The sequence below is a fragment of the Nicotiana tomentosiformis genome, chromosome 4, assembly GCF_000390325.3.
Source record: "Nicotiana tomentosiformis chromosome 4, ASM39032v3, whole genome shotgun sequence".
Classification (NCBI taxonomy): Eukaryota; Viridiplantae; Streptophyta; class Magnoliopsida; order Solanales; family Solanaceae; genus Nicotiana; species Nicotiana tomentosiformis.
The window spans coordinates 8385422-8398325 of NC_090815.1; the positions used below are offsets into that span (position 1 = coordinate 8385422).

General features: G+C 33.0%; 1 protein-coding gene across 1 annotated transcript; it reads left to right on the forward strand.

Moving 5' to 3' along the window:
- Nucleotides 1-5391: 5391 nt before the first annotated feature.
- LOC104114580 (receptor-like cytosolic serine/threonine-protein kinase RBK1) lies at nucleotides 5392-10360 on the forward strand. Its single transcript, XM_009625059.4, has 8 exons — nucleotides 5392-5678; nucleotides 6273-6764; nucleotides 8056-8313; nucleotides 8483-8637; nucleotides 8751-8830; nucleotides 8902-9037; nucleotides 9125-9274; nucleotides 9844-10360. The coding sequence occupies exons 1-8, from the start codon at nucleotides 5672-5674 to the stop codon at nucleotides 9988-9990; spliced, it is 1425 nt and encodes a 474-aa protein (XP_009623354.1). The 5' UTR covers nucleotides 5392-5671; the 3' UTR covers nucleotides 9991-10360.
- Nucleotides 10361-12904: the final 2544 nt, after the last annotated feature.

Consider the following 12904-nt stretch of genomic DNA (forward strand, 5'->3'; position numbering starts at 1 on the left):
TTAACATCATTATCTCTGCTAATTTCAACTTTTTGATATAAGAATTCTTAATTGGCCAACAGTACTCCATCCCATACAATTTAATCGATCTAACTACCACTTTGTAAAACTTACTTTTAAGTCTTAATGACACATTCTTGAATGTTAGGAAAAGAATAATAAGAGGCAATTTAGAGTTTAAAACTTCAATATATTATACACACATATCCACATGTTTAATTATTACCCCAATGGCTAAACGGAAGTCTTCAGTTGGAACAACCGAACCATAAGTCTCTTCCTTTTGTGCAAACCCCAACTAACCAATGTACTTAGTTTTTTTTTCCTCGCTTCGAATTCGGTAGTCATATTTCTCCGACTAATTTAAATTTGCGTCGTTCGCGTTCTAATTACAAGGGGAAGCACTTTCTATTAAAAATTTTCTAGTTATATAATTCAAATCCGAAACCTCTAATTATTGGTAAATAAATTTTATCCACTCCACCATAATTTGGTGATTATTTCAATTATTATTAACATTATCACTCATCATGTTACAACTTTCAATTGGATATCTTGGTGAAAGTAGTAGTTCTATAGGTTGGTGCCCCACTTTGAATTTTGACTACCTAATAGAGGTAAGAATTTTTGCTGATGACTTCATGCCATTAACTGTTTTAGGTCTTTATTAGGAAAAGAAAGTCATATCCAAGATAAAGATTCCCTTAGAAGAAGAAAATTTGTTTCCTTAAGCAGTTTGATCAGTTAAGAAAAAAATAGCAGAAAAATCAACCCCTTCTTGACTATCTTGAAATAGTATCTTTGCTAATTTGAGAATATGTTGTAATTTCAAGAACATTTTCGTAACCTTTTCTTTCGAATTCTTACAATTACACATATTCATAAATTATTTTTGAGAATAAAATGACGCTTTTCAAAGACAATACATTAACATATAAGTCCGCAGACAGATATCGAAAATGAGCGAAAAAAGGCTATTTACATTTTCAATATTTCAACACTAAAAAGAGAAGGTTTTGTGTCTATTTAGAGTTGGTGTGTAAAAATAGGCATGGAAAAGAGTGCAAGGGAGGATATGAGTCCTCTCTAGTTATTGTTCACGGACCACCCATCTCTTTTTTCCCTTCAGCTCGACTTAGTAGTATCACTAGATTTTAATATATCATATATACAAAAATTGGCGTCAAAATACATTGAAGTTTGATGTTCATAAAGCGATACTCCTAAGACAATTACTCCCTTCGTCTGAATTTATGTGGCGGAGTTCGTATTCGAGAGTCAAAGGAGTTTTTTTTACTGCGATTATTTCATATGCTTTTCGGATATGTTGAATTGTTAATTATTGTAACTTATAGTACTTCTTATATAAATTTTATTTCAAAAAACTTAAAGATTTTGTATCCGAATGCACGATCAAAATTAAAAAGTTTGACGCCCAAAATTTAAGCGCTGCCCATAAATTGAGAGAGAGAGAGTAGTTTGGAGTGGAAAGAAATATTACTAACCTTAAGGAGCTCTTCCAATTTTATATTTGTGGAATTCAGTTCAACGCACTTTCCTAACTGAAGTGACATTGGTGGGGTTGGTAAGGTAAGGGTATATTATTTTTATTTTGGAAGTATAAATTAAGTATAAGAGCAAGTTTAGGTTATTAATTATTTTGATCATGAAGCATAATTTAAGTAGATTAGCAAGTTTAGTTCACCCACTAAACCATTTAATATTTATCTCCAGTTAGGTCTTTGTTTGCTCTTTAGAGATTCATAATTGTGATGTTTATGACTCCTGATACATAACTAAATATTTATTAACAAAGATAATATGAATTCTTATTTTTCGGTTTTGCACCAGTTGTTCGATGCTCGTTTTGGGGTCATGATTAATTCGATTGCACCACATAAAGACCATTAAGGGAAAAATGCTCCCGGCTACTAGGAATTTTTTTATCCTTGGAATTCGAACCCAAGACCTTTGGTTAAAGTGAAAGTATCTTATTTATCTCACTGCAACTTATAGGAATCCTTTCATTAATTTATTAACCATGTCCGAAATTCTCTCTAAATTTTCTTTTGTTAGTAGGAGGACCTTACCATGCGCTTCATTAAATATTACTCCCTCAAGTCTGTTTTTTTTTTATTGTTTTCGCACATATTAAGTAATTTATTTTTTAGTATTAATTAATAATATAATTGACCATATTAACTTTAATTTTTTATTGAAAATACAACAAATACTCTTAGGTTCTTTACTCTATTGACAACTTTGAAAAAAAAAAAATTAATTCTTTTTTGATACTTGAAAAAATCAAATATTATGCACCATAAAAAAGGCCAAAAATTCAATTAAAGTGGACTGGATACAATAATGAAAATGATTGTTTACTAAGAAGAAAAGAAAGAAAAAGGAAAGCTGAAGAGAAAGTTATAGAAATGATTAATAGAACTCCTTTAAAATAAAATATTCAATTTGAATCCTGATTAATAGAACTCCAAAACAAATACTAGACACCAGGTGAAAAAAGACGAAAGTATGTCTGTGGGAAGGGGAGAGAAGATTGAAAACTCAAATAACAAATTTTCCAGACTTTAATGATCATTCCTCATGCGCTCAAGAAAAAATAATGCACTCTAAACCATGATTAAGAAGACATGAAGCACTAGGACAAGCTACCTAATCATATTCAAATTAAAATTAACATTGTCTTAGGTCTATATTATTTGAATTTTGAATTTTTTTTATACCTTTAAAGAAAATTAATAATTTTAATTATAAGAGTGCTTGTCTAAACCAATCTTAATCCTGCCTAGAGCGTTTTGCGTAAATTAACATTCCATTTGTAAGCATTTAAATTTTATCGAATTTAAATCGATAAAATAATATGGGCTATATTTTAAATATATTAGTTCGACTAAATATATAGGATAATATAATTGAATTAATTATATAAGTCCGATATATATGGGTTAAATAAATAAATTCAAATTTATTGGGCTAGCCTAGGTAATCAGGCCACAAGTGATAAGCCCACTTTATTGAGCTCAAAATGTCATCGTCTTAGAGGACCAGTTTGGTGCCATGTGTCAAATGATGTGGTGCGCCAAGTCAAATGAAAGAGCAATAGGATCATGCCACATGTCAATATGACAAGGCATGCGAAATCAAATTAAAAGGCCAGTAAAATCGCGCCACATGTGCAACTGACATGTTCTGGCCAATCAAATGCGGCCTTGCCACACTTCAGTCTGATTGGTCGGAAAGAGTTTATTCTCATCACAACTCCTCTATTCCACAACTATAAATAAAGGTCTTCATAACTCAGAAAAGACACCAGAAGTTATAACAAGAAGCAAGAGAGAGCTCGTGGATCAAACGCCGTAAATATTTCTACAAGTTTCAAGCAATCAAGTTTAAGTTCAAGAAATCAAGTTCAAACTCAAGAACGAAGAACAAATCAAGATTCAAGGAGTATGAGTTCAAATCAAAGTTCGTGCTAGTTGAATTCAAGATCATCGTTCGTGACAACAGATATAGATTTAAGATCAAGCTCAAAGGCTCTTGAATTTATTTACTATTGAAAAGAAGAATCAGAGGATTCATAGAGATTATACACTCATATTATTTGAAATCAAATACCGAGGTTGTTGCAATAATTTTCGATCTCGCTTATTTTCTTGACCCAATTTATTGTCTACACCATTCATTGGTGGTTGGTATAGTAAGGGGTAATTCGAGAAAATATAATAAATAACTTTTTATCTAAAACGTATTAAGAGATAATTCTATCCGGAGAGAGGTCTGCAGAGTTATTCCAAATAAATAAACTTTGGTTTTGTTTCATTTGATTTCTAAGAATTTATACGATATTAAATTCAACTCTGGTGTTAATTACCAAATATGTATGCACACAAGCACATCACATTGATCTTGACTATATCATCATGTTAACTAATGACTAATATTAAAACTTTTTCAAATTAAATCCACATTTCATCAACAAAATCATTCCAACTTTGACCCTTGGAATTGGAAACTTTGATTTATAACCCCATAACCCCCCACCCCCAACCCTACCCCACAAGTGGTAATAATTTTGTTGTTGTCTTATATACGCCTGTGATAATTTGGATTCGTGGCAGAAAGTTCTATTAAAATACTTCCTACAAAAGTCAATTTCATACTCAAGGTTCGAATCCAAATATTTTGCTTAAGAAAGAAGAAGCACTTATCACTCCACCACAACTTTATAATTTTGTTGTTGCCTTATATACGTCTGATTAATTTGGATTAGTGGCAGAAAGTTTTATTTTAGGGGTAAAACACTTCCTACAAAAGTTAATTTCATACCCAGGGTTCGAATCCAAATATTTTACTTAAGAAAGAAGAAGCACTTATCACTCCACCATAACTTTTGATAGTTTTAAGTGGTATTTGAAAATATTGCTAATTAGTAATTCATTTGATTATATTAAAGTTGTACAGCTAATAGCTTCACTGAATAACTATTCTTTCATATAGGATTGGCCAGTCGATTTAGGTAATCTATTTAAATTTGATTAATAATCCGACCAGATTAATTATTACACGTTTATATCATGTTATTACGAAAGGAGATTGTATTGTGGTTAAATTTCGTTCCTGCTTAATTCATGAAAACACATGTCTCAAATTATCTATCCTCATTTCTAAAAATAATTGTCTCAAATAAATAAATTATTTTTTCTCATTTTACCCTTAATGGTAATTGCTTTTTAAGATGGAAATAATACATAAATAGAGTAAATATTCAATAAAGAAAGATTATTTCTTAAGTTATAAATAAGGGTAAAATAGTCCAAACCCTTTCTAATTAATATTTTCTCAAGTGCCGTATTTGAGACGGAAGGAGTACTCGCTCCGTCTCATATTATCTGTCGTGTTTCTCTTTTACACGTTCTTTAAAAAAATATTAAATAGGAAGGTTTTTGACTATTTTACCCTTATTTATGTCTTAAGGTATAATTTCTCTGTATTTATTACTTACTCATAATTAAGGTATTTGTAGTTTTCAAGAATAATTAATATTAAGGGTAGAATAGGAAAAAATAATTAATTTATTTTTAAACTTTTAAAATGATAAATAATTTGAGACAATTAGTTTTAGAAATCACGATAGATAATATGAGACGGAGGAAGTAATATATACACTCTTTTCTCCGACAATGTCCTAATGATAGTTGCACCAAAAATCAAGAATGTCATAATATTTCATCAGCCACAACTATTTAATGAATTACACTTTAATTGATTACAATATTAATTCACCTATAGTTATTAATTAGCGTATATAAATGTACTCAAACATTTATTCAATTACCCCAAAAGCCGTTTTTTTTCTCTCCACTTCTACAGCTTCACCTCCATTTTTGTCAAAGAAGAATAACAACCTCTCAAAGCTAAATCATTTTTGCTCAAAACTCTTCCATTTTTTCTTTCTTTCTCTCTTCTTCCTTTCTTCTTCTTCTTCCTGTTTTCTGCAGGGGAGAAGAGCGTTTGATTGGAATTTAATTTGCTCAAATGTAAATATATTCAGAGCTTATTTCTATGAATTTTTTGTTAGCTCCTTTCCTGCATATTATTACAGGAAGCTTCTATTGATTCATTTGAGCATTTGACACAAATTCCAAATATCCCAATGGAAGGTTATTCTTAGCTTTTCTTTGCATTTATTATCATTTATTTTCCTTTATATGCGTTATTTTTGGTGTAAAGCTTTTTGCTTATTATGTACTATATGAATGTTCTTGTTTATTAATGATTTAAATAGAACTGTCATAATAACTACGCTTTAATCTCAAATTTCCTACATATTATTATATTTTCAAAAATTATTGCTGATTGTCAATCTAGCGCAAACAATGGCAGAGTCACATGTAATGAAGAGAATTCACTTTGTCAAAAAGTTATATTATGCAAATAAAAAGAAAGGCAGCTTGGTGCACAAAGCATTTCGCGTTCACGCAAAATATGGGGACGAGCCACACTCCAAGGAGGTGTGATGTAGGCAACCTAACCTGATAGTGGGTGATTTCACGGCTCGAACCGGTGACCTATAGATCACACAAACATAACTTGACGGTTACTCTAAATTTTTGTACATATATAAATGGTTTTTTAATATCCTTGACACTAGAGAAGTACATGTTATCAAATCTAGAATTTCTGTCTCCGCCACTGACTTATGATTTATACACCTTTTTGCCAATAAATTCTTCTTTTACCTATGAATTTTGTAGGTAGAAGAGTTGCTGCTTGTGACCAAGAAAATGGAGAAAAAGAAGGTAATAAAAAAGCGGAAGATAACAACAACAACAACAACAACAACAATAACAGAGACGATAATCAGTACTCATCATCATTATCACCAAGAGGAGTATTAGAAATTCCTACATTGAATTCATCAGATTCAGACAATAGCAGCATTAGCAGCAGTGATGATAGGAGCAGCAGTTTTGCATCATCATCTTCAGGGGAATTAATTCAAGGTGTTTATTGGAAAAATCTTTTTGATAATATAAAAAGAAGGTCAATGAGAAGATTGTCAAGTATACCATTATTAGGAGGGTATGAGATGATATTACCAAAGAATATAAGGAGAATTTTGTCCAAAAATAGAAGTGCTGAAGAAGAATCTACTGATTGTGATGATGATTCTGTTATTCCAAAACCTTCTTGGAGGAATTTTAGCTATAGGGATCTTGCTGAAGCTACTGATAATTTTAATCAAGGTAATACTCCATATTTAATCAATTTTTCTAGTTTAAATTCTATGCATCTTTGGTTTAAAGAATATTTACGCAATTGAGTCGCTTATAAGGTAATTCAGGTAAATCTATATGAAAAAAGAGCAGCACAGTGCACAAAGAATCTCGCACTAACGCAAGGTCCGGGGAAGGGTCGCACTCCAAAGGGGTGTGATGTTGATAGCCTACCTTAAATAAGCATTATTGGCTGCTTCGACAGCTCGAACCCGTGACATATAGGTCATACAGAGACAAAATATTAACCTGTGGTATTAATTAATAACCTATAAAAACAACAACTTGCCCAGTATTATCCCATACCGTGGGGTCTGGGGAGGGTATTGTGTACGCAGACCTTACCCCTACCTACCTTGTGAGGATAGATAGGTTGTTTTCAATAAACTAATTAATAACCTAGTAAAAAATATTAATTAAAAGAACTTTACATTGTAAGTATAAATAACTTAATTCAAATTTTTCACATCTTATCCTGGGTATTATCTACTAGTATTATTTATTGCCAGAGGTGGTTCCTATTTGCTTTTTTGAGATGCCAAAGTCATATTCTCAAAATTTAGGACCAGTTTCTAGAAAATGACATTATATACTATTTCTAATTAATTTAATTAGAGAATGACTAGACAGGCAGACATATATAGAGTACTTTGCATGAAAGTTATAATAGTTCTATGGTTTAACTGATAAAGTCCTTAGAGTAGTACATTTGGATTTGGATTAGATAGACATGAGAAAGTGGTAGTCCCTATCTGAAATTAGAATGTATAGTCAGATCGTTGTCCATTGGAAACAGCCTCTCTGGAGGTAGGGGTAAGACTGCGTACATCTTACCCTTCCCAGACCCCACTTGTGGAATTCACTGAGTTTGTTGTTGTTGTTGTTGTTGTAGTCAGATCATTGTCCATCCGGCCAACTATAACAGATCAGAGTGTTCAATGTGGAACTTTTTCGCGAGTTGGCATGAGTTATTGATGGACCAACTTATTAAATTTTCCTGAATGTCTATGGTCCTTTATGTTTTAATTTGTCCCCTCAAAAACTGAAATTGCCAAGTTGATGCAGTTGTCTCATTAAGTGATAACACATGCCTGCATCTTCTTGTCATTGTCATTGATCCCACAATTTTACACCAATTATGTTACTTTCTTGCAAAATTTAAACTGTTTTAATTAGATAGCATAATCTCTATTACTCGATAATAAAAATTTGCGCGTAGTTTACCCTTTGTTATACTGAATTGTGCCTTGGAATGTGACAGACAACTTGATTGGGCAAGGTGGACATGCAGAAGTGTACAAAGGATGTTTGCCTGATGGTCAGATTGTCGCGGTGAAGAAGATAACAAAGCAAGAAAAGAATGATGAGGACAAAGTTGATGATTTCTTATCTGAGCTGGGAATTATTGCTCACATTAACCATCCTAATGCTGCTAAATTAATCGGTTATAGCGCTGATGGCGGATTGTACCTTATTCTTCAGTTCTTACCCCATGGAAGCATCGGTACTTTACTACACGGTGCTGTAATCCCTCTTAACTTGGCTAGTTATGTTTGTTTAATCTTGATTTCTTGGCTTAATGACTGATAATATGGACGCTTAATATTGAATGAAATGTCGAGAGTGATGAGGTGAACATGGAAATATTATGTTATTTTGACTGATAAACGAAAAACTCAGCATTTCAGGTTCAGAAGAGAGACTTGAATGGGGAATAAGACATAAAGTTGCTGTTGGTGTAGCTGAGGGATTGCATTATCTTCATTGTGATTGCCAAAAGCGCATAATCCATAGAGATATTACAGCCTCAAACATTTTACTAACTGAAGATTATGAACCTCAGGTTTCAATCTTTTTTCCCCTTTAGAAACCTCTACTGTAAAGTAGGATTTCATCTGAATTTCTCAAGTTTTGTAGTTTGTTATATGGAGCGTTTATTAATTTGCATTGGTGCAGATTTCTGATTTTGGACTAGCAAAATGGCTGCCAGAAAAATGGGTTCATCATGTTGTTTCTCCCATTGAAGGAACTTTCGGGTATGTAAAGATTTATATTTGTTATCAATGTTGCTTTGTTATGATCTGATGTATGGCAAATTGGTTATCAGATATATGGCTCCAGAGTATTTTATGCATGGAATTGTTCATGAAAAGACAGATGTATTTGCCTTTGGAGTTTTACTATTGGAGCTTATTACTGGTCGTCGTGCAGTTGATTCGTATAGAAAAAGCCTTGTGATGTGGGTATGATCCTCTTAAACTGACATATTCTTTAGAAAAACTTGTCATATACTTTACTACTTATTGAATACCTGTTGCAATTGTGCATAGGCAAAACCATTATTGGAAAACAACAGCATCAAGGAAATAGCAGATCCTCGTTTAGGCGATGACTATGATGTTGTTGAGATGAAACGCGCCATGTTTACAGCTTTAACATGCCTTCATAACTTGCCTGATATGCGTCCCAACATGAAAAAGGTAACGCTGCATCTTTACATTCTGTCGCCTTTTCAACTTGAAATTAGCCTTCAAATCCACCAGCATTTGTGTTTTGATTTTGAGTGTTGTTGATCATTGCTCGAATTTGCAAGTTTTTTAAGATTATAAACTCACTCTTATAAGTAAAAGATTGATCGTGTGAAGGATCCGATTACCTACAAAATCTTGGTCATAGAGTTAGAACAACAAGGATATTAAACAACACTTATCTGTAAACGCCTTGAAGAGGAGCCTTGTGCGTAACGGGTAAAGTTGCTGCCATGTGACCAAGAAGTCACGGGTTCGAGCCGTGGAAACAGCCTCTTGCAGAAATGCAGGGTAAGGCTGTGAACAATAGACCCTTGTGCACGCATAGCGAGAGCTTAGTGTACCGGACTGCCCTTTTATCTGTAAACGGCTTAACATATATCCAAAGTGACTTACAAGATCCTTTTATAGTAAGAGTTGACACTCAATGTTTTGAGTATACTGTATATGCAAAAAAACAAACTATTCCGCGAATGAAAATTTAGCTTCACAAAATGGTTACATATTCTTTGAATCTGCAGGTTGTTCAGCTACTGAAAGGCGAGAACGCGCCAGTAGAAATGAAGCAAAAGTCAATGGGAGGGAGGGCATTGATGTTTTCAGAAGATTATACCAGCACAAATTATCTTCAGGATCTCAATCGCCATATGGAGCTCGTTATGGAGTAATCTTTTTCCACTTTTTTGTCAAATGCTGTCGATTCTTCCTCTGCTTCTGCTGCTATACTTATTCTAGTTGTTATCCATTTTGATATATAAGCGCGTAAAAGGGAGAGCGTTAAAGCCAATAGCTGCCCGGTCTAGTGCAGAGAATCAGCATCCAAAACTGAGTTTCTCTGGCTATTAGCAGCACAAGTTTTTTATGCAGTAGGAAACAAGGGATTGTACTGCATTAAGTACAGTATATCATATGTAAAAGAAAAGAGTTCATGTTTTGTGTTTCTTTCTTATTGTTATTGGATTTGGTTGCAATCATCATACTGATGATTCATTTTGTAGCTGATCATATTTTTGTATATTAAATAGTAGAATTTGATAAGGTGGTCTGTATATATTATATCAAGGTGTATGTATATATATACACAGCCTTTTCTGTGTTTTTTCAAAAACAATTTGCAACAAAAACACATCTTCTAAAACTTCCTAATCACTCTCATCTCACATTATCAAGAAACAAAGTTTGTTTAAATTAAGAAGAGCAGGTCTTTTCTCTTAATGGTCAATTTGAGTAATTAGCCTATTTTCTTAAAGAAAAACTTGGAGGTTCTAAAATAATGGAGCTGAACATGTTCTTACCTTCATAATCTTAAACCACATAAAATATATCAACATCGGTTGTGGTGAGATGGATATGATTCCTTCACCCTTAACCAGAGGTTTCAGGTTCGAGTCCTAGATATGGGGAAAATCTTGTTAGGAAGTGTTTTCCCCTTAAATGGGCCTTACACGACGCGAATCCAAATATAGTCGAGCTCCATGTGGATACAGGGGCGGAGCTAGAAGCTCATATGCGGGCTCGGCCCAACCCAATAACTTTTGCTCAAACACTGTGTTTGCATCAAAAAATTTGTTAAATATGTACAAATATTAAATTTAGAACCCAGTTATTAGCACTTGAATTCGTCATTGTATAATTTAGAACCAATAAAGTTGAAATCCCAGCTCCGCCTATGTGCGGATACCAAACACCGGGTAGGAAATCAAAAAAAAAATCACATTAAGTATTTCAACCCCATATTATCCATTTTAGCAATCAAGAAAAAATAAGTTGCAGGTGACACCCTCTATTTTTTAAAGTATGATGCTACTATAGTACTATTATTCTTTTTTATCCCTTTCTTAAAATAGAGTAGCAGAGAAACATATGGATCAGGGGCGCATCCACGTGGAGTCAAGATGGTTCATATGAACCACTTGGTCAATGGTTCATATGAACCACTTGGTCAAAAAATAACACTGTATATATATGTGTATCTTCTCTTTCTCCGAGGATATTTCGTTATAAAATTTATTTTGAACCCACATGGTTCAAGCAAAGTGTCCAGCCCAATGGTGAAGTGGGTTCAAATTTTTAGGAGGGTCTTGAGTTCGAAACCTATTTAGATACAACGACACAAATCATTTTTTTCTCTATTTTTAGACTAGAAAAGCTTTTTTTATATACTAGTTTTAGTGAGTTTGACGAGATTAGAAGAGCATACCTCCGAAAAAGTCCTTACCAATCCTGAGACCATAAATTTTCCCAAAGAAAATAATTTTAATAAAGTATTTTAATTTTAATAATAATTTATTTTGTTGAGTTCCTAGTATATTTCTTCTTCACATGTTGAACCCGCTGAACCCATAGTGAATAATAATTAAAGTGAAAACGTGGAGGTGAGGGGAATCGAACCTTGTGCCTCTAGCATGCGAAGCGAGCTCTCTACCATATGAGCTACACTCCCATTTATACTTTAATCAAATATATTAACAAATTAAACACCATTAGTGGCTTAATCTTATTATACTTTGTAGCTTTTCTTAAGTAGTACTTACTATTTTGGTACAATAAATCCCGGTTTTGTTGATTTCTTAAATAGTACTTTCTATTATAAAATAAATATTATAATTATAAACTAAAGCACTAAAAGAGTAGAAGACAAGAATAGATAAGAGATATAGAGAGGAGGAGGGAACTTTTTTTTTATTTCAAGTATGCTTCTTATGTATATTACATAGGAGAATAATATCCTATTTATAGGTTACAAATCTCTTCTCAAGTTACATGTATTAATGAACTTATTCGTTTGATATTGAATTTGCCAAAGACAGTTACGAAGAGAACATCTACATACATTGAAAGTAACATCCACATACATTAGATTTATAATACCACCACCCCCTGGATGTCTATAAATAATGTGCCTCGTTAAAACCTTACTAGGAAAACCCAGTGAAAAAAAGCCCAGTAAAGGAAAAAGAGTACACATATCTTGTAATATGCATTGAGTGTTGCCTCGTTAAAAACCTTACCAGGAAAATCCAATTGGGACAAAACCTTAGTTAAGGGAAAAAGAGTACAACGCATATTATACTCCCACTGATGAAAGCTTTATTTGATATCTCGGAGACGACGCATTCCAATCTTATGTCTCAGCTTCTCAAATATTGATGTTGACAATGCCTTAGTGAATAAATCTGCTAGATTGTCACTTGAATGGATTTGTTGAACATCTATCTCACCATTTTGCTGAAGATCGTGTGTGAAAAATTATTTTTGGTAAAATGTGCTTTGTTCTGTCTCATTTGATATATCCTCCTTTAAGTTGAGCTATACAAGCAGCAATGTCTTCATACAATATTGTTGGAATTTTTGTTTTAAAAGAAAGACCACACAATTGTTGAATATGTTGAGTCACCGATCTCAACCATACACATTCTCGACTGGCTTCATGAATAGCTATTATCTCTGCATGATTGGAAGTTGTAGCAGCTAAAGTTTATTTTGTTGAACGCCATAAAATAGTTGTACCCCCACAAGTAAATAGATAGCTTGTTTGAGATCGGACTTTATGTGGGTCAGACAAATAACCTGTATCTGCAT

Bases quoted from the DNA above. Each gene is read 5' to 3' on its own strand.
- LOC104114580 (XM_009625059.4), top strand. The intron at 8,314-8,482 runs GTGCTGTAATCC...TCAGCATTTCAG, and splicing joins CATCGGTACTTTACTACACG to GTTCAGAAGAGAGACTTGAA. The intron at 8,831-8,901 runs GTATGTAAAGAT...ATTGGTTATCAG, and splicing joins CCCATTGAAGGAACTTTCGG to ATATATGGCTCCAGAGTATT.